Source organism: Schistocerca serialis, chromosome 2 (genome assembly GCF_023864345.2).
Source record: "Schistocerca serialis cubense isolate TAMUIC-IGC-003099 chromosome 2, iqSchSeri2.2, whole genome shotgun sequence".
In the NCBI taxonomy this organism is placed as follows: Eukaryota; Metazoa; Arthropoda; class Insecta; order Orthoptera; family Acrididae; genus Schistocerca; species Schistocerca serialis.
Genome location: NC_064639.1, coordinates 388,854,865 through 388,881,580, shown reverse-complemented (window position 1 = coordinate 388,881,580; position 26,716 = coordinate 388,854,865). Strand labels below are relative to the sequence as shown.

At 38.7% G+C, this 26,716-nt stretch overlaps 1 protein-coding gene across 4 annotated transcripts in view; it reads left to right on the top strand.

Annotated features, from left to right (window-relative positions):
• LOC126457215 (ATP-binding cassette sub-family A member 7-like) overlaps positions 1-26,716 on the top strand; it is a 594,847-nt gene that overhangs the window by 467,684 nt on the left and 100,447 nt on the right. For all 4 annotated transcript variants that reach the window (XR_007585450.1, XM_050093334.1, XM_050093335.1 and 1 more), the window contains exon 37: positions 2,479-2,623. Coding sequence is in view for 3 of the 4 variants with exons in the window: in XM_050093334.1 (XP_049949291.1) it covers positions 2,479-2,623 (145 nt within the window). In the remaining variant the exon portion in view is untranslated. The remainder of the gene's footprint in view (positions 1-2,478; positions 2,624-26,716) is intronic.

The following is a 26,716-nucleotide window of genomic DNA, read 5'->3' as shown; positions in this document are numbered from 1 at the left end:
CGGACTTGTACTTGAATAAATATGAAGTTTTGAAAAGTGGTCCATCATTTAGAATAACCCTGTGTATTAAGATGTACTATACCTGCTGCAGAGATCATAGAACTGAGTGGTAAGTTAAGATGGAGTGAGAGAAATGAGAAGTGACTGAATACTGCAGTTATGAGGTAAGAGAAATGTGGAAAAGAGGAAGGGGTAAAACCAAGGAGGCAGAGAGAGAGAGGGGTGAGGGGGGTGAGGGAGACCAGGGGTGAGAGGGGGTATACAATGTGGTTATTCGAAAGCAGAGAGAATGTATTGAGCAATGCATGAGCTGTTTGTAGGTACATGTTTGAAGTCTCGGTACACGTTGAAGTCGTGCAGTACCTTAGCACATTGTTAGAGGAGCTTAAAAGAAATGGTGGTGATTCAGTTTCTTCATGTGAAAGGTATCGAAGCTGCACAGTTTTAAAATTCTAAAATGTGTAGAGTTGATGGAAAGTGTATGTCACCAATGGATTTATCATGGGGCACAGTGGTTAGAGGGCACAGATGCTTCTGTTTTGTCCAAGAAGTTTGAATGATGAAAAATGAAATGGCAGACCATTGGTGTGTATAGCATTAGAAATGGACGTTTTGGCATGCAAGGCATTTAGCGGAAAAAATGAAAATCGCCCATGACAGGATTTCAACATTTTGAACATGACGAAGGTTACTGCCCGCTGGCTTCCACCACTGCTTACACTCACTCAGAAAGCTCAGCAGAATGAGGCTGCAGCAGAAATAATGTGGCTGTGTCAGGCTAATCTGGGTGATTTCTTTAGGTGTGTAATCATCATGAATGAGTGCTGTGTGTGTCACTATGACCTCAGGTACAAAGCATGCAGTTCACGAGTGCTGAAAAAGGCAGAGGCTGTACCAGCATCAGAAGAGGTTATGCTATATAGTTTTTGGGACTGCCATGGTTTGTTGCTAGCAGTTTATACTTATAAGGGACAAATGGTCACATGAAAATACTACTGAAATCTTCTGTAGAAGTTGTGGGAGGTTGTCAGAAGGGTTTTGATTCATGACAACACACCAGCTTTTTTTGTAGAAAACAAAGTCAGAGATGTTGTGCCTTTGAATTATCAAATTTTCCTCACTTCGCATATTCTCCTGACATGGCACCCAATAATTTCCTCTTTCCCTAGCTGAAGAAACTTTTGCGTGGCAGGAATTTCCAGAATGATGGCAGAGTGTACCCACTGAGTATTGATACACGCCTTTCCAGTTTCAACCTATTTATGTTCTGAGAATGGGTAAGTGTAAATAGTTCTTTGACTTCTACAAGAACAACATGTACTATTTGTATTAATTTGTATAATTAATACTATGAATGTAGTCACAAATGTACAATCTGTGGGAGCAATGAGACAAATAAAGTAATTTAGTTTTTTTTACCTACAAGATTACTGAACAAGTCTTGATTAATTAAAAAAGTATCCACAAGAATCTCGCTAATCTGGCCATTCCTTGCACCTGTGTGTGCCAGATTAGTGGAAGTGCCGCATTATTGAGAATGTCTGAAATTTAATTTAGGCACATAGGGACTATACCTTATAAAATCCAAAGCTACATTCATTTTCATAGAAAACTTAGTTCATGAATGTGAATGTGTACAGTAGTATCACTCACTATGAAACACATCCCGAATTTTTAGTTGTCGCAACAATGATACACAATGCCGGCATTCAACCACTTTACAAGCATCACATCAGTGCTGCATGTATGTGGTTGATGAATGATGTATTCGAGGAAGATGCAGCATCAGCAGTCTGCGAAATCTTCATCCTATCTCTTCCTGTGACCTCTCCTTCATCACTTTGATCATTACTTTTCTACACACTTTTGATTATGTCTCCATGTGTTAAAATTTTTCTATTTCCCAGTTTTCCTCATTCAGTCACTTAGCAACATATTCTTTATCAATTTCTCCTCCTCCTGGAATGTACAACATTGCTTAACATTGTAATTAACTGACAACATTGTCACACTCAATAATTCGTTGTTGTGTGCATAATTTCTGCTTGACTGCCCAGAGGCCGGACTGCTGAGGGTCAGATTAGTGAGAGTTTAGTATATTAGTAAATTTCTGTTCAGCATATTATTTTCATCCCTTCTCAGCCTTTTGTTTCTCACGTAAAGGTTTTAGATATTAATGCGATGTACAATAATACATCTTTTAAATTCCAAGTAAATGACTGTTGCTGTAAATCTATATGCTATAAATCAGATGTACACAGTAACAAGCACACTGTCTGTTATATGACCAAGGCTACAAATGGATATAAATCTTCCATACTGGATGCATCTACAGTAATGCCTGCATATTGTGATAGTATGTGATAGTATATTTAAACATATTAGTTGTACTGTAACCTCTCCATGAGTGCAGTAAGCTTGTATTATATTGATGATTACTGAATTTGCCTGATTTTTATACAAAGACTTGTATTTCAGATGGGCAAGCATACCTCTTTCATACCCAGTCAGCTTTCTTTTTTCTATTCCAAGTACAGCATTTGTGACTTTGGGCTGTGTCAACTTATTTCTTGGTGTTATCACAACAGTTGCTACATTTATGTTGGAGTTAATGGATGATGAGGTACGTACAGTATATTGTGCTGTCCAGGCTGCAGTGTGACATTTTCTGTATTTTTCAGTTCTTCTAATTTACTGGACAATTTAGTAATTAAAAAAGCAGACTTATACTAACAAAAACAATGGTTAATATAAATCAGTTTTCTTGGTCAATTTCAGTTGGATTTGCAGTGAGATGTTACCATTCTTGAATAGGCTAATTGGATTTAATCTGTTATGAATTTATTTTTCATCAAAATCTTCAGTCAGGAAAATTTAACACATTGAAGTAGTATATTGTATGACTGATATTTACTAATCTTCACAGTAAGGACAACTGATTTATACTCTGCGTATGTTTTAATCTTCAGTGTGATTTGTTATTGCTCAACAGTAGTATTGCAAATAGACAAAAAACAAAAATAAAAGTATGAAAAAAATATTATAGTTCCTTTCTCAGGGAGGAAACAGAAAAAGGTTCCATTGCCATGACCAGAACTGTCTCATCTTGAGATATGAGTGACAAATTCCTCCTTTCTTATCTTCCCCAATCCCTCTCCATTTCTCCGTGAAGAGGGAACTAATATTTCCAGAAATGAGGATAGTTTCTTGTCCATTTATGTGTGTGTATGAGCATTGCTGGAATTTTGCTTCCTGCAGGTAAGTACTGGCCAATGATTCTGCCTCCTTGTAATTTTTTTTTAGTATTCTCAAGTGAATCACACACACACACACACACTGTTGTTCTGTATGAACTTGTTCTGAAACAGTCTACAATATTGTTATATCTGAGAACTGTGTTGATGTGTTGTGCCCAGCTTGGTACATTCATCATAATGAACAGTCCTTCCACTTTTTGCTCATGAACATGTTTCCACGAAGAAACACAAATGTAATAAACGTCTTGAATAGTGCTAAATTAGTTTTAAAAATTAATTAGACAGGTTTGCACTTTGTGAAAAATCACAAGGGCATTTTTAATTTCTTTTACTTTTTTTATTGTTATGTACATTTATAGCTCATACAAACAGAAACAGAGTAAAGCTAATTCATGAATTATATTTTGAATAAAGCTTAATTACTTGATGCTAACTCATTTTATCTTTTAACTGTGTCATCCATTTGACATCCACTGCTGGATAAAGATGTACTCTTGGTTATTCGGTGTATTATTGACTTCAGATATATCGTTCCATGTTGCTGTCGCATATTTTTCAATGTCATTTATCCCTCTTCTTTAAAATCATCATCTCAGTCTTTTCTTACATCTTAAACCTACCAAAGAATATCCATGGTCCATTAACCACTCACCTGACTATGTATGCTTCCCAGCTGCATTTCACTCATAATTACATCTGTAACACCCGTTTTTGGTGTAACAAAATGGTGTTATTGGACTGTTCTTAAGAGGATGCAAAATATGTTGATAGTTTGGAAAACCAAGAAGTGCCTTGACATCACAGTGATGATAGTCAGTCAGTTTGAGTATTCAACAAGAAAGTCTGTAATAACACCAGAGTTCAGTCAGCTGCCCTCTACATCTACAGCTACATGACTACTCTGCAATTCAGTTCCCACTATGTCTGTACCATTCCACAATGAAACAGTGAGTGGGAAAAACAAACACTTAAAATTTTCCATATGAGCTCTTGCTTCCCTTATTTTGTTATGTTTATCATTTCTGCCTATGTAAGTGGGCATAAACAAAACATTTTCACATTCAAATGAGAAAGTTGATGATTGAAATTTCATGAAAAGGTTTTGTTGCAGTGTTGTTTTAACTCTCCAGCCACAAGCAGCTCGGACGTGTTCGTTCAAACTTTCCAGACATTTTTGCAGGCTGTGCGCTTATCGCTTTGGACATAATTTATGAGCTGTTTGTGTGTCTGAAGCCACTATTTTCTGTAGAATCTTTTTCTGTTGCTCTGAAATTGAGAGTTGTATCTTACATGTTCTCAAGTCTCATGGCTGATGGAAGCGGACCTGTTTGATGGCATCATACAATATATACCAGGTACCACACAGTTATAAGCAACAAACTTTGCTAATAGTTTATGGTAATATTATGAAAGTCATGTCTAAGCTGCAACAAAAATCTGTAAATGTGATTTTCCACTAAGCCCTGATGAATCTTCTCATCAAATAAAACTGCAATTACACCACTAATTGCATCAAATATGTTATGCTACTTCACTTACTGTATAACTAATGTCAGCATTTTTTACTACTGAATGTCACTTGAAAATGGACATGATTGTCTGAAACTGCTAATGGCAATAGAATAATGCAGTTGTGTCAAATTCATTCCTTCAGTTATCACTCAGTGCCTGCACACTGACCGAGCTTGGTGGCGCAGTGGTTAACACCCTAGACTCACATTTGGGACGATGACAGTTCAAACCTTCCTCTGGCATTCTGATTTAGGTTTTCCATGATTTCCATGAATCGCTTCAGGCAAATGCTAGAATGATTCCTTTGAAAGGGCTCGGCCAATTTCCTTCACCATCCTTTCCTCATCTGATGGGACCGATGACGCACTGTTTGGCCCCTCCCCCAAACCAACCAACCAACAATCGGACTGTCAACAGTAGAAAAGATTGTAACAATTTACATTCAGTTGTGAACTAGCAGGCTTGACAGAGAGCCTATGTTCTCAATATGTCAAAACGAGCAGTGATATCTGGTGACGAGACTGATGGTATTGAATACTGATGGTATTGAATCCACTGATGGTTCTGTAGATTTTGGAAGTGAGAAAGGCAGTTCTGAGGAAAGCTTAAGAGACAGCAGTGAAGAACTGGAGGAAGATGATGAGTTTGTCATTTATGGAATGAAACTGATGTGAATAATTTTCCTCCTGCTCCACCAGCCTTCCCTTTTACTTCAACCCTGGGAATACACACAGATTTAGAAACAAAACAATTTAGAAATATTTCTTGATGATATGCTGATTTGTGTTACAATAACTGAAACAATATTATAAGTATGAATACCACGAAATTTCCTAATCGTCCAAAAATATGAGTTGTAGTACAAAGAAATGGGTGGATGCTAATGAAGATGAAATGAAAGTTTTCGTTGATATTTTGTTACTGCAAAGTACAGTCACTTCACTTGAACTAGAATGAACTGATCCAAATCCAAAACAATTCGTATCCCGAGATTTTCTTAAGTCATGCCACAAGATTGAGAGATGCACCCAATTCCAAAATTATGAGTTTTGAAGTTACTGAATATGTACAAAACATGTCCAGCTCAGCTTTAGTTCCACAAAGGAATGCTAGCATGGATGAAAGGTTATTATTATTCACAGGAAGGCTTCACTGGAAACAGCATATACCAAAGTAAAGATCTCACTTTGGTATAAAATTATTTGTTTGGTGTTAATCACAATGAGATTACTTTAGAACTTAATACTTTATGTAGGTAAAAGTAAACCATACTTGGATAAATATGAGAGATATTGTATGTCTACCAAAATTGTTTTAAATATAATTGATTCTCTATCAGACAAAGGCTATTGTGTAACAAACTGGCAATTTTAACACACCACCTGAACATGCCAATTATTTGGTAAAATGCAGAACAGATGTCTATGGAACTCTTCAAGCAAATAGAAAGGCTCTACCAACTGTGTTTGCAGCCCTAAAATTTAAGAGAGAAATCAGAGCTCACCAAAGAGACAGAGTCGTGGTCCTAAAATAACAAGACAAAAAAATTTGCACTTTGAGCACTGTACACATCATCACACACAATAGAAACAAAAAGAGGTGATAAAATCAGTAAGCCTCAACTGATATTCAACTATCACAATACAATGGGCACCATTGACAGAGCTGATCAATAACTTTCATATTTTGAGACCACATGGAAACAGCAGAAGAAGTATTACAAGGAAATAGTTTGGCATCTTATTGATCACACTTTACTCTATGCATTTATTATATTAAAAAAATAAATCAGTAGAGTCCAATAAAACAGGAAACTTGGAGAAGGTATGCTGTATGCTGTTCCAGAAGAAATGCTGATGGGGAAAAAAAATACAGACAGAACAAGAACTTTGTGTGAAGATTGCACCATGGGCTTGTGTATGGAACCTCGCTTCAAGCTTTACCACAGTCACAAAATTTTTTAATAAGTTTCTCCTGTGTTCATAATGTTAAATGCGATTTTCACATTTCCCCCATTATTTAAGTTAAATGCCAATTAAAACTCACTTCTAAATTCTGTTCTTGATTTTTTGTTACATTCCTTTAATACTGTCCTTACAACTATTCTAACTATTCACAAAAAATTCCCCACGACCTCAAACAGAAAAATCGGAGAATCACCCACATTTGGAGGACTAATGCCTGCCACCCCAACTCATGTATCACATCTGTGATGCTCTCCCCTATTTTCAGTAACACAGAACTAGCTGCCCTTCTTTGAACTTTTTCATTCTTCTCCAGCAATCCTATTTGACAAGGATCCCATGTCGCACAGCAGTACTCTACCAGAAAATGGACAAGCATATTGTAGGCAATCTCTTTAGTGGATTTGTTGCAGCTTCTAAGTGTTCTGCCAATAAAATGCAGTCTTTGGTTTTACTTTCCCCACAACATTATCTATGTGATCAGTCCAGTTTAAGTTGTTCCTAACTGTAGTTCCTAGGTATTTGTCTGAAGTGGTAGCCTTTAGAGTTGTGTGATTTATCATGTAACTGAAGTGTAAGAGACTTCTTTTAGTACATACGCAGATGACCTCACACTTTTTCTTGTTTTGAGTCAATTACCACTTTTTGCACCATATGGATTCCAGATAACAGTCCAATGAATTAACTTCATTTTTGATTTGTAGTATTTTGTTTTTGAAGTGATGTTTGCTGATTTGATTTCCAAGTCTACTTCCTTTTGTTATATGTGTTATAGTATCTGTGATAAGATAAAAGAAATTATTCAAATAGAAAAAAGTTTAATTATGATGGGGACTGAATTCAATAGTAGGAAAAGGAAGAGAAGAAAAAAGTGTAGGTGAATATCGACTGGGGGAAAGGAATGAAAAAGGAATCGACCTGGTAGAATCTTGCACAGAGCATAATTTAATCATCCCTGACTCTTGATTTAAGAATCATGAAAGAAGGTTGTATATGTGAAGAGGTCTGGACACACCGGAAGGTTTCAGAATGATTATATAATGGTAAGCTTTTAAACTGTAAGGCATTTCCAGGGGCACATATAGACTATGACCACAATTTATTTGTTGTGAACAGTAGACTAAAACTGAAGAAATTGCAAAAAGATAGGAAATTAAGGAGATGGGGCCTGCAAAGACTGAAATAACCTGAGGTTGTTGACAGTTTCTGAGGGAGCATTAGGCAACTATTAGGACATGGGAAAGGAATACGGTAGAAGACTGGGTAGTTTTGAAAGATGAAATAGTGAAGGCAGCAGAGGATCAAATAGGTAAAAAGACAAGGGCTAGTAGAAATCCTTCCATAACACAGGAAATATTGAATTTAACTGATGAAAGGAGAAAATATAAAACTGCAGCAAATGAAGCAGGTGAAAGGGAATATAAATGCCGAGAAAATGAAATTGACAGGAAGTGCAGAATGGCTAAGCAGGAATGGCTAGACGACAAATGTAGGGATTTAGAAGCATATTTCACAAGGGGTAAGATAGATACTGCCTACAGGAAAATTAAAAATGCCTTTGGAGAAAAGAGAAGCAGCTGTATGAATATCAAGAGCTCAGATGGAAAACCAGTCCTAAACAAAGAAGGGAAAGCTGGAAGGTGGGTGGAGTATATAATGTGTCTGTACAAGGAAGATGAACTCGAAGGCGATATTACAGAAATGAAAGAGGAAGTAGTTAAGGATAAGATGGGAGATATGATACTGTGAGAAGAATTTGACAGAGCACTGAAAGACCTAAGTTGAAACCAGGTACCGAGAGTAGACACCATTCCGTCAGAACTATTAACGACCTTGGGAGACCCAGTCATGACAAAATTCTTCCATTTGGTGTGCAAGATGTATGAGGCAGGTGAAATACCCATGTACTTTGAAAAGAATGTAATAATCTCAGTTCCAAAAAAGCAGGTACAAACAGTTGTGAATATTACAGAACTATCAGTTTAATAAGTAATGGTTGCAAAACACTAACTAGATTTCTTTTCACAAGAATGGAAGAACTGACAGAAGCTGACCTTGGGGAAGATCAGTTTGGATTCAGGAGAAATATAGGGACACACGAGACAGTACTGACCCTACGACTTGTCTTGGAAGATGGTTAAGGAAAGGCAAACCTATGTTTATGGCATTTGTAGACTTACAGAAAATTTTGACAATGTTAACTGGAATACTCTCTTTGAAATTCTGAAGGAAGCAGGGGTGAAATACAGGGGGTGAAAGGCTATTTACAACTCTTACAGAAACCAGGTGGCTGTTATAAGAGTCGAGGGGCACAGAAGGTACCGGTAAGCAGTGGGTCAGAAGGTAGTGAGACAGGGTTGTAGCCTATCATTGATGTTATTCAATCTGTGCATTGAACAAGCAGTAAAGGATTCACAAGGGGACAAGAAACTACCTACAGGAAAATTAAAAATGCCTTTGGAGAAAAGAGAAGCAGCTGTATGAATATCAAGAGCTCAGATGGAAAACCAGTCCTAAACAAAGAAGGGAAAGCTGAAAGGTGGGTGGAGTATATAATGTGTCTGTACAAGGGAGATGAACTCAAAGGCGATATTACAGAAATGAAAGAGGTCACAGATGAGGATCAAATGGGAGATACTGTGAGAAGAATTTGACAGAGCACTGAAAAACCAAAGTTGCAACCAGGTCCCAGGAGTAGACACCATTCCGTCAGAACTACTAACGGCCTTGGGAGACCCAGTCATGACAAAATTTTTGCATCTCGTGTGCAAGATGTATGAGACAGGCGAAATACCCTCATACTTCGAAGAGAATGTAATAATCCCAGTTCCAAAAAAGCAGGTACAAACAGTTGCGAATATTACAGAACTATCAGTTTAATAAGTAATGGTTGCAAAACACTAACCAGATTTCTTTTCAGAAGAATGGAAGAACTGATAGAAGATCAGTTTGGATTCTGGAGAAATATAGGGACACGTGAGACAGTACTGATCCTATGACTTGTCTTGGAAGATAGGTTAAGGAAAGGCAAACCTGTGTTTATGGCATTTGTAGACTTAGAGAAAACTTTTGACAGTGTTGACGGGAATACTCTCTTTGAAGTTCTGAAGGTAGCAGGGGTGAAACATAGGGTTTGAAAGGCTATTTATAACTCTTGCAGAAACAAGGCAGCTGATATAAGAGTCGAGGGGCACAGAAGGTAAGCAGTGGGTCAGAAGGTAGTGTGACAGGGTTATAGCCTATCACTGATGTTATTCAATCTGAGCATTGAACAAGCAGTACAGAAAGAAAAACCAAATTTGCAGAAGGAATTAAAGTTCAGGGAGAAGAAATGGAAAATCTGAGGTTGCTGATGACATTCTACTTTTGCCAGCAACAGCAAAGAATTTGAAGAGCAGTTGAACAGAAAGGAGATTGTCATGAAAGGAGGACATTAGATGAACATCAACAAAATTAGGACAATCGTAATGGAACATTGTTGAATTAAATCAGATGATTCTGAGGGAATTAGAGTAGGAAACAAGACACTTAAAGTAGTAGATGGGTTTTGTTATTTGGGCAGCTCAACTGATGATGGCTGAAGTAGAGAGGATATAAAAGTAGACTGACAAAGGTAAGAAAAATGTTTCTGTAGAAAAGAAATTTTTAAACATCGAATATTGATTTAAGTGTTAGGAAGTCTTTTCTGAAAGTATTTGTGTGGGGTGTAGTCATGTATGGAAGTGAAACATGAATGATAAATGCTTTAGACAAAAAGAAAATAGAAGCTTTTGAAATGTGGTGCTACAGAGAGTGATGAAGATTAAATGGGTAGATCCTGAAGCTAATGAGGAGTTACTGAATAAAACTGGGGAGGAAAGAAATTTATTACGCAAGCTAACAAGAAGAAGGGATCGGGTGATAGGACGAAATTGAGGGATCACCAGTTTAGTACTGGAGGGATGTGTGAGGGGTAAAAATTGTAGAGGGAGACAGAGAGGGAGATTCAGAGGAGTGCTAAGTTGTTGTAGTTATTCAATAACAACAGCAGCAACAACAACAACAACAACAACAACATGCTCTAGAGGAAAACAGTGTAGTTTTGCCATCAAAATGAAAGTGGTTCAAATATGTTTCATTAATCTGTATTCCTTTTTTTTTTCAAGTTTATAAACCTGATATGTCCTCTAATATTGCTGAGAAGAACTTTGATAATATGTTATCTGCTCACCAAACTCCGCTTTCAACTTTGAATTTCATCTTAAAGAAGTCTACTGAAGGCTGCAACATATTTGTATTGTGTTCTTCAGTATATTAATACAGCTGAGAGCTTTGTTTCTTAAGAGTTATTAATGCAGATTTTATGGAAACTTTATTGAAAATTTTCTCAGAAATCTGCAAATTTCAGACAAAAGTGGTAAAAAGTTCTTATTGCTTTGCCTCATATTTTCATCCAAGACTTACAACTGGTTCATTGTTCTTATCCACTTCTAAAGCCAGCTTGTTATATTGTTTGATTAAAACCCAGTGCTTTTCCATTTTCTATATGGCTGATGATAATTTCAGTGACTATCTTGTACCTTATAGAGAGAAGAATGCTGTGTCTTTAGTCCTTGTTTTGGCTCGCTTGTCTTTTTTCTTGTGCAAGGTGCAAAAATTAGAGACTATCTAGGATGAGACAAGTGCGATGAACAAGATAGAAGCTACTGATCACCATCTGGAAATTTTGAACTTTTCTTAAATAAATTTGAATCATTGCTAAACAAAGCAAATAAAATGGAATATGATTTGATAATCTGTAGAGACGGTAACATTGATTTTCTTACACAAAGTAGGTAGAAAAAGACCCTTTTGAACCTTGCTACATCATACAGTTTAAATCAGGGCTGGCCAAACACTGCACAGTGTGCAGACGTGCGGAAGTGCTGCACATGTGTGCACGTATGCAACAGCGACATCTGTTATTAGACATGTGTCCTGAATCAACGGCAGTAGCCCCACTTACCTGTTTATGTGGTACAAGCAAGAGCACATCATACCCTGTCTCGTTTACCCCTGGTGACCGTAACTTTAACAGAGAAGTACTGAGAAATGGCAGGTACTGAGAAATGGCAGGTACTGTGAAAAATGGGAGATCTATGTTCTCAGTCATTTAAAAATGACTGGGAACTGCAATCCTTTTTTGTAGTCGTTGGTGAAAACCACAGTGTTTGCTGTGCCGCCAAATAATAGGTGGTCAGTGTAAGTTTTCAATTGAAAGACACTACAATACATGTCAAAAGATGAGTGTAGTGTACTCAACAGTGAAGAACGGCAAGCAAAATTAAATGACCTTAAGAAAACGGATGAGACACATCAACTCGATTTTACTGTACGTCAAAGTAACTGATACTTCTTGAACTCTTAGTTTCTTGTGTTACATTTATGTCTATTTTACTGTGCGCTGTACAATGTACTGTTTTCAATTTTCCAGAATGACAACCACACTAAATCTTCATTGCGAGCAAGTTTTAAAATCGCATTAAGAATTGCACAATCTGGGAAACCCTTTTCCAAAAGGGAGTTTTTGAAAAGGTGTCTGATTGATGCTGCAGAACTCGTGTGTCCCACGAACGTTAGCAGGTTTCAAGAAATTAGTCTATCCAAACAAACAGTGACAAGACATATCAGTGCTATGGCCGGCGATGTGCACAGGCAGCTAATAAATAAGGCTAAAGACTTTGTTGCTTTCTCTGTTGCGCTTGATGAAGCAACAGATCTTACAGATACAGCCCAGGTTGTGATATACATACGAGGTGTCGATAACGCACTTTGTGTAACAGAGGACGTTTTGGACTTTTGAAAGGGACTACTACAGGTGCGGACTTACTCCGAACTGTCGAGCAAGGGATTGATGGTGTTGGTATGGACTGGAATCGGTTAGTCACAGTGACCACACATGGAGCACCATCAATGCAAGGCCATCAGAGAGGACTCATAGCACGGATGCACAAAAAGCTAGGGCGCACAGACAAGATGTTGTATGGAATTCACTGCATTCTGCATCAAGAGGCGCTTTGTGCAAAATCAGTAACAGCAAACGTCATGCACATTGTTGTGCGTACTGTAAACTATCTGAAGACACATGGGCTTACGCATCGCCAGTTTCGGTGGTTCTTGGAGGAATTAGGAGCGGAGTACGGTGACATACCTTACTATACCGAAGTACACTGGCTCAGTCGAGGTAAAATGCTGAAAATATTTTTTTATTTACATTTGGTCATAGTAACATTCTTACATGAGAAGGGAAAAAGTGAACCCATGTTGAAGGACCCTTGTTGGATATCAGACCTTGCATTTCTCGTGGACATTACGTCTCACATGAACAGCCTGAACGTCAGTTTTTAAGGTGAAAATAATTTAATTTCTGACATGTTTGAAAAAGTAAATGCCTTTGAAAGGAAGCTTGCACTTTGGGAGAGCCAGCTATTGACAGAAAACACTGCACATTTCCCGACTCTTGGACTGGTCCATGAAAATGCTGGATTTCAAGAATATGTGTCCTTAATTGTAAAAATTAAGGAACATTTTCGAGCGTGATTTGCAGATTTACGAGTTTGTCTCCTGTCATTCGCCTCTTTGCTCGACCGTTCTCTTCGTCAGTTGAAGATGCTCCGAATGATCCACAGATGGAACTGATAGACCTACAGTGCAGTACAAGACTGAAGGACAAGTTCTTTGCAGTGCAAAATACAAAAGAATTCTACAAAAATTTTTCACAACAAGAATTTCCACGCCTGCACCGAGAAGCCGCAAGAGTTAAGTCCATGTTCGGGTCGACATATGTTTGTGAAAGATTTTTCTCGCTGATGAAAATGCATAAATCAAGGTTTCAATCAAGCATAAGTGATGAAAATCTTCGCAACTACTTGCGTTTGTCAATGAGCCGTGCTTTTGTTCTCGATATTAACTATATCATTTATGATGACCAGTGATAAACATGTTTGGATTTATTCCTTTCATAATTAAAAATTATTGTTTACTAACTGTGCATTATTGCCTCATTCTGCTCCATGTTACATTATTATCAGGAAAATTGGTCATTAAACTGATTGTTCCAATGTATGCTTACATTTAGGGTTTTTTTAATGTGTGAAGGGCTACGCTCAGCTGAAGTCGATAAAATATAAGATTCATCTAATTGTCGGTTATTATGCAGATTTCAGAAGGAACTGATGAAAGATATAGCAATAGTGGTATTGAAATAACAGGTGATCATTGAGAGGTCTGCGGTTATCATTCTGTTCAGAGATCAGTGAGAGAAAAATTATGTGGGTGTAACTGAGGGCACCAAGAATTAGTTATAGGAAACCTTGCATTAGTTTAATGTTATTTGAAATCATGAATAAGGTTCGTTGGAAGTCGCCAAGTGCTCTCTTTCTTAAATACTACATCAAAAACATTTCGCGTATTTACGTGCTGTCATTCAAGCTGCCTTAATAAAAACCCACGGTTGTTAACTGTATTACTTGTCTTACTGGGTTAAACTGTTAACATAAAAGTAGACATCTCAATGAATAGACTGTGACAGTATTTTAAATGTTTAATACGTGAAATACCTTCCCATGGTTGGCTTGAAAGCTGTGGAAAGAGCACTAGAATGCGCCAGTACAGAGTATCCCAGCAAGTGGATAAAGCGACATCTGTGCGTAGAAACATGCACTACGTGAACGCTGACAGCTGCGGCGTGCACGCTGTGACCCGGAAGTTGCACATGTGCAGCAGCACCGCACGCGTGCAGAATTTCTGGCTGGCCCCGGTTTAAATGCTGAAATAAATGCTGCTATTTAAGTAATAGACATTTGTGAAACAACTTTAGAACAGTTTCTAGTCAAGAAGAGTTAGCACAGCACTTCACCAAAAGTTTTCAATCCAGGCTTTAGTCTCCATCTGGCTCAAAAACTAAGCTTTATAATAAAAGGAAGTTTTGAGAACACATCTTTATGAACCACAAGCGAATGCTACAGTTAGGATAGCATAAACTATTTCAACAGCTTACTAACCATGGAAAAAATGATCACAGATTTATAATATTAATGTCCTGAATGAAAAATGTAAAACCTTCGTTGATGTATAGGAGCAGTCGAATGAAACGAGATATACTATATAATGAGCATGGCACAGATGTTGGTAACGCAGGTAGGTGTATGTGTATATAGAACTGCCCTCTATTGGGAATCAGGAAGGAAATGCGCAAATGTTCACAGCTGCACCATTTGTCTGTTAAACATGCTCAACATTATGTCAGTGAGTCATGTTTGAGTCTGACTTCACCGTGGAGGCTGGCAAGAGGAGCATTGAGATATAGTGTGGTTTGTGACAGTAGAGGGAGAGTCAAGATGTGAAACTCAGATTTGAAAACCTTGTCCGATGCAGTCCCCAACAATCGGTAAGTCTCCCCTGACCCACAGTTCTGGGTGACTTTCCCCAAAATCTACCTCTTTTCCTAGACATCTCCAGTCCTTTTCCTTCATCCTTCTTCCTTCCATTTCAGCCCTTCTTCCTGAAGAAGGAGCCACTGGCTCTGAAAGCTTGCCAATCACAACAGTCTTTTATGTGTGTATTATGCCACCATTTGGTGACTAGATTTTTTATCTATCCAATTAAATAAATATGGTTATAATAGAGGGAAACATTCCACGTAGGAAATATATATCTAAAAACAAAGATGATGTGACTTACCAAATGAAAGTGCTGGCAGGTCGACAGACACACAAACATACACACAAAATTCAAGCTTTCGCAACAAACTGTTGCCTCACCAGGAAAGAGGGAAAGACGAAAGGATGTGGGTTTTGAGGGAGAGGGTAAGGAGTCATTCCAATCCCGGGAGCGGAAAGACTTACCTTAGGGGGAAAAAAGGACGGGTATACACTCGCACACACACACACATATCCATCAACACATATACAGACACAAGCCAGCAATTAAATAAATAAATCAATAACTGTAACATTTATTCTGTTTCTCTGTCTCCCTTGCATTGAATACTAAAAATCTCATTCACAAAACAGAATTCACGTTTTTGGCGCTTTCCAGTGGCTATACAGTAAACATTATGAATAGGCAACATGTTGTTTGATCATTGTACACTTTGAAAATATTTTTCATTAGAATGTTGTCATTACCACTATCCCCAAAACAGAGGAACACAATGCAGTATTGACATCAAAACATGAATATCCACAGAGATAATTTGTGTGCTATGAACAACACAGGGTTTCAAATAAAGTTGTCTACTGTGCACAGAAAACATGTGCCACGTCTGAAAAAGTGGTCTCCAAAATGAGAGGAGAAAATTAAACTAGCTATCATGAAAGAAGAAGGAGTTGTCACCAGAATGTGGGACAAGAAACACCGAACACTGACAGTTATGTCTAGAATAAGTCATCCTTAAGTGAAACCACCATTAAGTCTACAAATACCAAAAGATTGACAAAAATAATCTACTTACAATGATTACAATATTACCACTTCTAACACTTTGTCAATAAAAGTGAAAAGCGCCTATATTGAAGAGCTTTTCAACTTGCAGTACACTTAAGACAGAGAGAACCCAAAATAAAAACTCACTCACCAAGTTGTGTGTGGTGCTGAGATTCTATGAAGTGTCTGTGCAGACCATTATTATTAATTTACCCCCTGTTGTTTTCACATGAATGGCACGTCTATGCCACTATCACATTCAGGTGTGAATTATCAAGTTGTAAGGGAATGGCATAGAAGGGCAGACAGTTGTATAAGTTGCTGAGACTATCCATATGCTGCTGATTCATAATGCCAAACTGCCACTATGTTAGATTATAGCGCAGACTTAATTTCTGCCTCTGAAGGAATTGCTCAACACTGGGTAAATAGCATCAACACCCCTGCACCCACACATAACAGACTAATTACATGCCAGTTAATTGTAGCAAAATGCTCTGTTTCTTTTGCTGCAGCCTGTTACTCCATTGTGGAGGCGAGAAACAGGTGTTACAGTCTACCACACCATTGTTCATGCACCTCTTCCTGTCCAGCGCACCTACTGCGGATGTCTCATAACATATGATAATGGATGTACATAATTCTGTGATCATGGTACAAATTTTCAGGTTGATGAAGAAATGTAATTGTATGAATTTGAAGTGAGGGACCCTAGTCCAAAAACTATGGAACTGAAAGTTATAAGCGAAAATCATTCTGACACTTGTGACATGGCCCCCTCCTACTGCAATGTATAGTCTCGGCAAATTCTACCACCATCTGCCCATCTGTGCCATCACATTACAACTTGGCAATTCTCTTACAGATGTTGTTGTAGCCTAGACCCATCTTTAATATGAAAACATCAGGGGCTAAATTAATAAAACTCAGTGCAGGTACCGCACAGAATCTCAGCACCACACTCAATTTAGTGAACCTGTCATTATTTTGGGTGTGCTCAGTCTAAAGTGAATTGCCAATTGAAAAGTTTTTCACCATAGGCACTTTTCACTTTTATTGACAACACGTCAGCAGCGGATATATGCTGGGGTAACAAAAGTCATGGAATAGCAATATGCACACATACAAATGGCACTAGTATCACACACGCAAGGTGTAAAAGGGCATTGTGTTGGTGGAGCTATTATTTGGATCCATTCATGTGAAAATTTTTATGATGTGATTACATCCGCATGATGGGAATTAACAGACTTCGAACATGAAATGGCAATTGGAGCTAGAAGAACAGGACATTCCATTTTCGAAATCATTACAGAAGTCAGTATTCTGAGATCTGAAATGTGAAGAGCTTGCCGAGAATGTCAAATTTCAAGCATTGCCTGTCTCCTTGGACCAAGCAGTGGCTGATGGCCTTCACTCAGTGACCTTACGCAGAATTGCGTAGAGTTATCAGTGCTAACAGACAAGCAGCATTGTGTGAAACAACCACAAAAACCAATGTGGAAGTGCAACAAATGTGTCCATTCAGACAGTTCAGCAAAATTTGGCATTAATGGTTTATGGCAGCAGATGACCGATGCGAGTGCCTTTGCTAAAAGCATGACCTCGCCTGAAGTGCCTCTTGTGGCTTATCACCGTATCAGTTGGACCCTAGATGACTGGAAAACCATGGCCTGATCAGGTGAGTAGCAATTGCTAAGAGCTGTTGGTAGTGTTCGAGTGTGGTGCAGGCCCCACGAAGTCGTGGATCCAGATTGTCAACAAAAAAAGCACTGTGTCCATAATGGTGTGGGCTGTGTTTATGTGGAATGGACTGGTTCGTCTGGCCCAGCTGAACTAATCATTGACTGGAAATGGTAATGTTCAGCTTCTTGGAGACCATTTGCAGCCATTCACGGACTTCACGTTTCCAAGTAACGATGGAATTTTTATGGATCACTAAGCACCATGTCAAAACATTCTGGACAATTTGAGAGAATGACTTAGCCACCCAGATGGCCTGACATGAATCCTCTCAAACATTTATGGGACATAATCAAAAGATACCCTGCCTACTCATGATGTTTACAATATAACCTCTGGAGATGCTCCAAAAATGTTAATCACATCTGGTAAATGACCTTTTTAGTTTTCAATAGGCTTAAGACTGACAAGCACAAATAATTGTGACATTTATTGATTTATTGTGTTTAATTTGCAGTCAGTGCATCTGAGTTATTAGTAACTACACTCTATTTGTTAAAACTAGTTAGCAAAATGTGAGTAAGACTCATTGACATATCTTTTGGGGATTGTGGCCCTCAGTACCTGTCTTCGAGACACCAGCTGTGGTCACTTCCCAAGCCATTACAGGAACGCATCAGCTAGTATTCTTTCTGCTAGCATTATAAGTGAATATTGTTAACAATGCAGGATGTGTTTGGCAACTCTGTGAGGAAAGAGTTACTTCCTGGATAAGCATAGAATTATCCTTCCAAATTCATTTGTATCATTTCCATTGAATAATCTGAGTGATATTCACATAAGGTGTGAAATAAGGTTATCAATTTATGGTTTTACATCCAGGAAAGTTATTCCATGTGAAAATTGCAACTATATCATCTTTTACATTGTGATTTATCCATCCTGTCCACCAATGGGGCACTAATGGAGAGGGAAATACCACAAGGCTTTGCTAGCTCTGAGATAACTTAAAATGAAGTCTGCTTTGGATTGTGGTTCCAGTTTTGCCATTTTGTGACAGACCTACAGGCAGTCAGACTGAAAATGCAACATTTTCATTCTAGTTGGGAGTGACCTAGGACAGCAAGTACACATAGACTGTTTCAAAGTCCACTAATTCATCCCAAGTTACAGATACCATACGTATTATTAAAATAGACTTTCATTGTAAGGTTATTGTGGTACGTTGTATTTCATTTGTATTAGTACAATGCACATTTTAATACTGTTTTACATTAGTTTGTTGAAAACATCAGTAAATGTCAGAGAGGAATGAATCATCAACATTACATTCTCTCACATTATCTAAAATAGTCTGACAGTTCTCAGATAGTTTACCCATTCCACACATTTAAAAACTGACTGGTTCTGAGGTAAAGATGACTCTGCAATGTTTCTGGATCTTTCAAAAGCATTTGACACCATTGACCATGACATACTGATACAAAAATTAGGCAACTATGGCATTCGAGGGCAACCAGGTGAATGGGTAAAATCATACTTGTGCAACTGCAAGCAGTATGTATCATTAGGAAACTCATACCAATCAGAAACCAAACCCATCAAGTATGGAGTGCAGGGTTCGGTAATGGGGCAATTGTTACTTATTGCGTTTGTTAATGATATAGGTGTTGAGGAGGAAGAAAAGAAAATGTTGTATGCTGATGACATGACAATACTAAATAGTGACCAAAATATGGAACAGCTTGAGAGAAGAGCATACATATCTGCAAATGTCACAGCTCAATGGCTGTTGGAAAATGAACTAGTTATAAATCTAAAAAAGACTATGTATGCAGTGTTTAAACACAAGGAGAAGGCTGTAGACATGGATTTAGAGGTTAATGGAACAAGGCTGGAAGAAGTAGAATCTGCTAGATTCTTAGGTATTCTTGTGCATAATGAACTGAAATGGAAAAAACATATTAATAATGTCTGTAAGAAACTGAGCTCTGTCATATTCTTAATGGTGCAGCTATCACAGTGTTCAGACAAGTACCTTTTGTGTACAGTGTATCATGGACTTTTCGAACCATACTTAGAGTATGGAGTGACTGTGTGGGGAAACCCAAAAAAACAAGAGACAAAATGAGTGTTCACATAAAAAAAAGCAATTAGGACCATTGTAAGAAGAAAGACCTCTGAAATGTGCAGAAACCATTTCAAGAGTTAGGTATCAACTTCGTCATCATTGTATATATACAAAACCATTAATGTACATCACAAAAGGTAGTGAGGACTGGATTACAAATGCTAGTGTACACACCCACGATACAAGAAGGAAGAATGAAGTACGGAGCATACCCTACCGACTGGCAATGCTAAAAAAAGGACCCCAGTACTCTGGTATCAGGCTACTAAGAAGTCTGCCTAAAAACCTGCAAGATAGCGTACTTGACAATGACTTTCCAAAGAAACTTAAAGACTATCTCATTGAAAAAGAGTTTCACAGTGTTGCAGAATACTTACGCCATTAAATTAGTATATATTGCTATTCATTACCAATTATGTAAAAATGTAAGCTAAAGGGGTAGAAAAATAAGTGATAATGAATATTACTACTTTGACATGTCCTATGTTACACGTACATTTACTGTACACAATGTAATCTTACAGGACCAAATAAAATTCAAATCAAAAAGAGTAAAGAGTGAATTTCATGCCTACTTCCACTCTCACCTTGGATCTTCGGTCATGTGAGGAAACTGTAACTTTGGTATTTGTCCTTTACTGTGTATCTGTCTGTTGTATACATATAAGTTAAATAGTCCACTGTCATTGATAAACTGTTTTTGTAGACAACAGGATCAGTAAAAATCCAATAATACAATAAAATACAACAGAAAAAGGGAGCATGACAGCAAGGGGACAGGATAGGGACGAAAGAAAGCTTACACAGATTAAATTGAATCATGTTAACAACAAGGATATGGACAGAGGGGGTGTGTGGGGAGATGGTAGAGTGCAAGACAAAGGGATACCACTGAGGATAAAAGCTGACCAAAAGATATATTGAAGGGATAGTTCACACCTGCCCATTGCAGGGAAGTTTGTTTAACACAATACAGAACAATTTCAGTCCAAAATAACAATAAATTGCCATGTCATTCCCTTTTTGCCCATAAAACAATAAGAAGTGAAAAATTTTCTGTACTGAAATAGTTTATTGTCAAAGAAAAGTGATTTTCTGCATGCCTTCTTCGCATCAAGTCCACTGCAACACTTTCATGATCATGTTGCATCTGCGTTTTCATCAACAGAGATCCATGTGCTTCCATGCTTCAGATAATCCTGAATGTTACAAATTAGACCTTCAAGACTCTATTGCAGATAATTTTGTGAAATTCAGACTCCGCAGCAATTTCTTGAGTGTTTATGTTTATAAAATTACTTAAAGCTGTGCAATATTTGGTTTCTGTGTTGATTGATTGATTGAATAAATGAGTTTCACAGGGAGACAAAACAATAGTGGTACTAGCCCTCTATTGGCTGCACTAAGACTGAGTTTATTGTGTAGTTTCTTTCCCTGTAATTTTATTAAAATGAGCCAGTACTCTTAAAGAATAGTAAGAGACCATTTACTAGTTCTTTATGACACACAATTTCTTAAGGAGTTAATTACCTGAATATTCTGTGTCTTTTGACTTCCAGTGTGAACCATTAGAAGATGAATGTGGTGTTGCTTCATTCCCCTCACAACATAGTCTGCACTTAAGGGCTTCTTTCTTGATACCCATTGTGTGAAGGTCTTTCTTAAAATTCCTGCAGCCAGACATCAGACATCAGGCTTACCAGTCTCCTCTTAAAGCCTTGGATTACAGAACTTCTCCTGAAATATGGCTTTAGCTTTAAAACAGGATACAGGATGGATGGATGACGGCAGTAATTCTCTGAGATCAAGTGCCACCACCATGGTTGCTGGATAAGGGGAAGGGTTTGCTTTTGCTGGCCCATGTTGCACTGACCAGGCATAGCTACTCTGCACTGAAAATATTACGCAGTGCCACACCCACTGGTGTAGGACACGGAAGTTCCTCGTTGATACTTAGGTGGGCACTGATGGCTGGGCCCCCACTCCTTAGTCCTGAGAAGACAGTAGAGTGCCAGAGCACCTGTATACTCAGGCAATGGGCAGAAGTTCAGAGCCTAGTGATGGTAGAGATCACAGTGACATTGATATCTGAACAACACTGGCTGCTTGTCACATTGCTGCCCAGCTTTTGAACCATGTCGAGCTGGTTTGATCAGGTTTAAATACTTTTGCCGCTGCTGCTTGATTGCTGATTGTGGGACAGTGGCTGGGCTGGTGTGTCACACTGAATGATCTGGAACAGAGGCAGTGACTGGTTGTCGCAACCAGCTGTGGGTTGGGCTGTAGTACTTTGTGGAGACTGGCTCAGGCATCAGCATGTGAGGTCTGAGAATACAGGTGTTTTGGGATTTCTGATTACGCAGTTCAGTGATCTACATTGGCTGATTGTGGCTGTGGCACTCAATAGTTGGCTCTAAATAGTGTGACAATTTATCTTGTTAGAATCCCCCCTCCCCATCCTAAAATCTGTCCTTGAATTTCTGTTGAAAATCTTGCTGTAAATGGGCAATAATTTGTTTACAAGTATTTACACATTACATTTGTTACATCACTTAGTCCTTTTTCACTATCTACACTTCTTTTTGTGACCACACTAGCCTTGGCTTCAAAGATTTTTTTTGTGGTTAATTCTGTCTTTGTGAGGTTGTTTCTCATTGCTGAGCGGTTTTTTACTCCACTATGTGGGAAGGAGCAGGTTTAGGATGGCTTCCTAGCATTACAATCTGATTTGCTCATCTGTTCCTCCCTGTATTACCTTTTACAAGTTGATGCTAACAGCTTACTAGTTATCATTAATAACTACAAGGAGAATACATGTACTGTGACTGTGGGCTAATCACTATGGGCAACAGAACTGACCTGTGCATATAGAACGGTTCATACACTGCCCCACTGTTTGGCGATAGTGGCCTGCATGAACTGTGACCTGCCGTTAGTGTACCATCCTTTTGCTCTCCATTCTTATATTTTACCAATTCAGAAAAGTTTATTTATAACAGTAGGAGATCCATGGTAACCTTGCTTTGGTCATGGTCTCAAGACATCATGACTGGGGAATCTATCCAAACTCCTGTAACCTATTGCTCTTTTCGCTCTTTATTAATTCTCTGTTAATTCCTCTTAAGCTGAGAGATTTATCCAACAGTAACACTGATCTAGCTATAGGCACTATACCAGCCCCACTCATGCTGTGCAGTAACACTGTAATTTTCCAAGCTACAGGTGCTATACGAGCCCCACCTGTGCTGTCTTTAATTCTTCCCCAACTACAGACCCTAGATCAGCCCCATCTGTGTCTCATATAACAAAAGAATCACTTTAATTCCTCTATTTTCACATACCTTGCAGCATATACTAGTGTTTCCCACTATGTAGCTTCTTTTGCTTGGTTGGCTATTGTTGGTGGGTGTACTGCTATCATGGACATTGCTTCTTGAGGGATCTGGAACAGTTTAATTGATGGCATCACTTCTGATAACCATCTTGCATCCTTGTAGTATTTCAGTGCTTTTCCTGCTTTGAGTAAATGCTGTGTGATGTCAAGACAGTGAAACCTAACCAAGCAATAACAATGTCACAGTTTATTCATATTCTAATTTATCAGCACTGTACCATAGCTTAAACCAGCCTTAATGGGTAAACCTTAACTTCATTCTGTAGGGTCACATTTTCCAGTTTACCTCTCCAAAATTTTTTGTATTAGCTGTAAACTTAAATCCTACATGATACCTATCATTAATTAATAATATACATGTTACTGTATTGTCCTTGCTCATCCTAAAGCATTTAATCTAGGCAATTCATATGTACAATGAAAACCTTATGCATATTCCAGCATAATCCTTAAGAAATTACTGAAGGTTTCCCATGCCTGAGCCAGGCATGCTCTCTGTACTGGCTGGTGTAATGCTCTTTCCATCAACATACCCAACAAACTATGAGATGTGACCCAGTGCACGGAAACATTCAACCTTGAAGCTGATCAAAATAAATATGTCATTCAGCATCATGCAGTGTGCCGACCTCCGACACGGTATGTAGGTATTAGCACTGATCGGGGACCACTGCCACAGATGTGTAATGGAACTGTTTCATGTTTCCCGGCCCATGTAGTGCCAACCAGGTGCAGTTGCTGTGCATTGAACATGTGATGCTCCACCATATCCAGTGGTGTAGGGTCTAAAAATTCCTCATTGATACCTTGGCATGGGTGGGAATGGATTGACTCCCATACCATAGTCCCAAGAAGACAATAGAGTATCCCAGTGCTTGGATGCTCAGGCAGCAGACCAAGGTTCAGAGCCTGTTGATGGTAGAGATGGCCATGATATTGACCTGATACTGAACAACAGAGGCTGCATGTCACTTGCTATCCAACTGTTTTCGGGCGCTGATAACCTCGCTGTTGTGCGCCCTAAAACACTAATCATCATCATCATCATCATCATCATCATCCAACTGTTTTAACACAATGGGCTGGTTTGGTGTGGTTTAAATGCTGCTGCTGCTTGCTGACTTGGGGTAGTGGTTGGGTTTCTAATCAAGCCAATTAATTTGTAACAAAGGAAAGATGAGCTGTTGCAAGGCCTGGGTGCTGGTACATGAGGCCTATGATCATACAGTTCAGTGACCAACACTGGCTGGCTGTGACTGTGGCTCTGGCCTGATTATCGCTGTGGGCTCCATCCTCAGTTATCCCATTACAGCCTCCTTAGTTTGTCATATTTTTGTTTTCAATCTTAGTCCAGTATTCTGTGTGCTGCCTTCTAATTCAGCCACATAGTTTTGCTTTCAACACCACCTTGGTGACCATGACATGTTTCAGTCCAACAACTGAAGTCATTGCACCTGTCCTGGTCAGCCTATCAGCTTATTCATTGTCAGGGACCAACAGGAGTTTTACCCTGTTGGTTTGCTCTAGCCTCACAAGGGCATCATGGCATTCTGCATTGATCTTTGATCTAGTTGTAGGGGCTGATAGAGATTTCAGAGCTGTTTGGCTGTCTGAATGAAAGTAGATGCCATTATCCTTCTATCACCTATGGAGTTTCTCCTCTGTGCACAACCCTGTCAGTAAGCCAGACTATGTTTCCTGAATGGTATTGTGATTTGTTCTTTCACTGCTTCCCTACTTCCAATTGTTACCTTGAAAGGTTTAATGGAGCAGCTGGAAGTTATTCCTTAGTCAGTCAGAATTTTCCCTACCATTTCTGTGTTTACCATGATCACTGTATTACTGTTGTATTCTGGATATCACTTCTAGTTTTTAACCTGTATTCCTCTGCTGCGATCTACATTGTAGTCCAAAGGTATAATGGTGTCACATCCAGTGCAGTCTTCAGCGTAACAGTGAGTGTGCCACTTTCCGTTCTATCATTCCAACCATACTGTAACCCCATAAATTATCATAGGTCTGACTAGAGTGGTACACTGAGGTGACAAAAGTAATGAGATAGTGATATGCATCTATACAGATGGTATTAGTATCATGTATGCAAGGTATAAAAGGGCAGTGTATTGGCAAAACACTCATTTGTACTCAGGTGATTCATTTGGAAAGGTTTCTAACTGGGTTATGGCCACACAGCAGGAATTAACAGACTTTGAATGCAGAACGACAGTTTGAGCTATAAGTATGGGGCATTCCATTTCAGAAATCATTAAGGAATTCAGTATTCTGAGATCCACAGTGTCAAGAGTGTGCTGAGAATATCAAATTTCAGGACTTACCTCTTACCACGGACAACGCAGTGACTGACTGTCATCACTTAGTAACTGAGAGAAGAGTTGCATAGAATTTTCAGTGGTAACAGACAAGCAACACTGCACTGAATAGCCATAGCAATCAATGTGGGATGTACGACGAATGTATCTGTTAGGAGAATTTAGCAAAATTTGGCATGAATGGGTTATGGCAGCAGATGACCAACGGGTGCCTTTGCTAACAGCATGACATCACCTGAAGTGCCTCTCATGACTAATGACCATATCAGGTGGACCCTAGATGACTGGAAAACCATGGCTTGATCAGATGAGTTCCAGCATCACTCGGTAAAAACTGATGGTACAGTCCCCTCAAAGCCTTGGACCCAAGTTGTCAACAAGGCACCATGCAGGCTGGTGGTGGCTCCATAATGGTGTGGAATGGAGTGGGTCCTCTAATCCAATTGACTGGAAATGGTTGTGTTCAGCTACTTGGAGACTTTTTTCAGCCATTCATGGCTCATGTTCCTAATCAGTGGTGGTATTTGTTCAGATGACAATGTGCCTTGTCACCAACGCACAATTGTTTGCAATTGATTTGAAGAACATTCAGGACAATTTGAGGGAATGATTTGGCCACCCAGATTGCCTGACATGTGTCCCATCGAATATTTATTGGACATAATTGAGAGGTCACTTCATGTACAAATACCTGAGCAGGCAATACTTTTGCAATTATGGACAGCTCGAGACAGTATGGCTCATTATTTCTGCAGGGGACTTCCAGCAACTTGTTGAGTCCATGCCCCATCAAGTTGCTGCAATACACCAGGCAAAAGGAGGTCTGACACAATATTAGGGGTTATACCATGACTTTTGTTTCCTCACTGTATACATCCAGTACATACTCCTGGGGATTAGACCCCAGTTATTGCCACAGTCCCTTCTAGTGCACATCAAAACACCTTTTACCTTGGGACATATATTCTATATGAGGGGTCAACAATAGTTTATATCCAGGT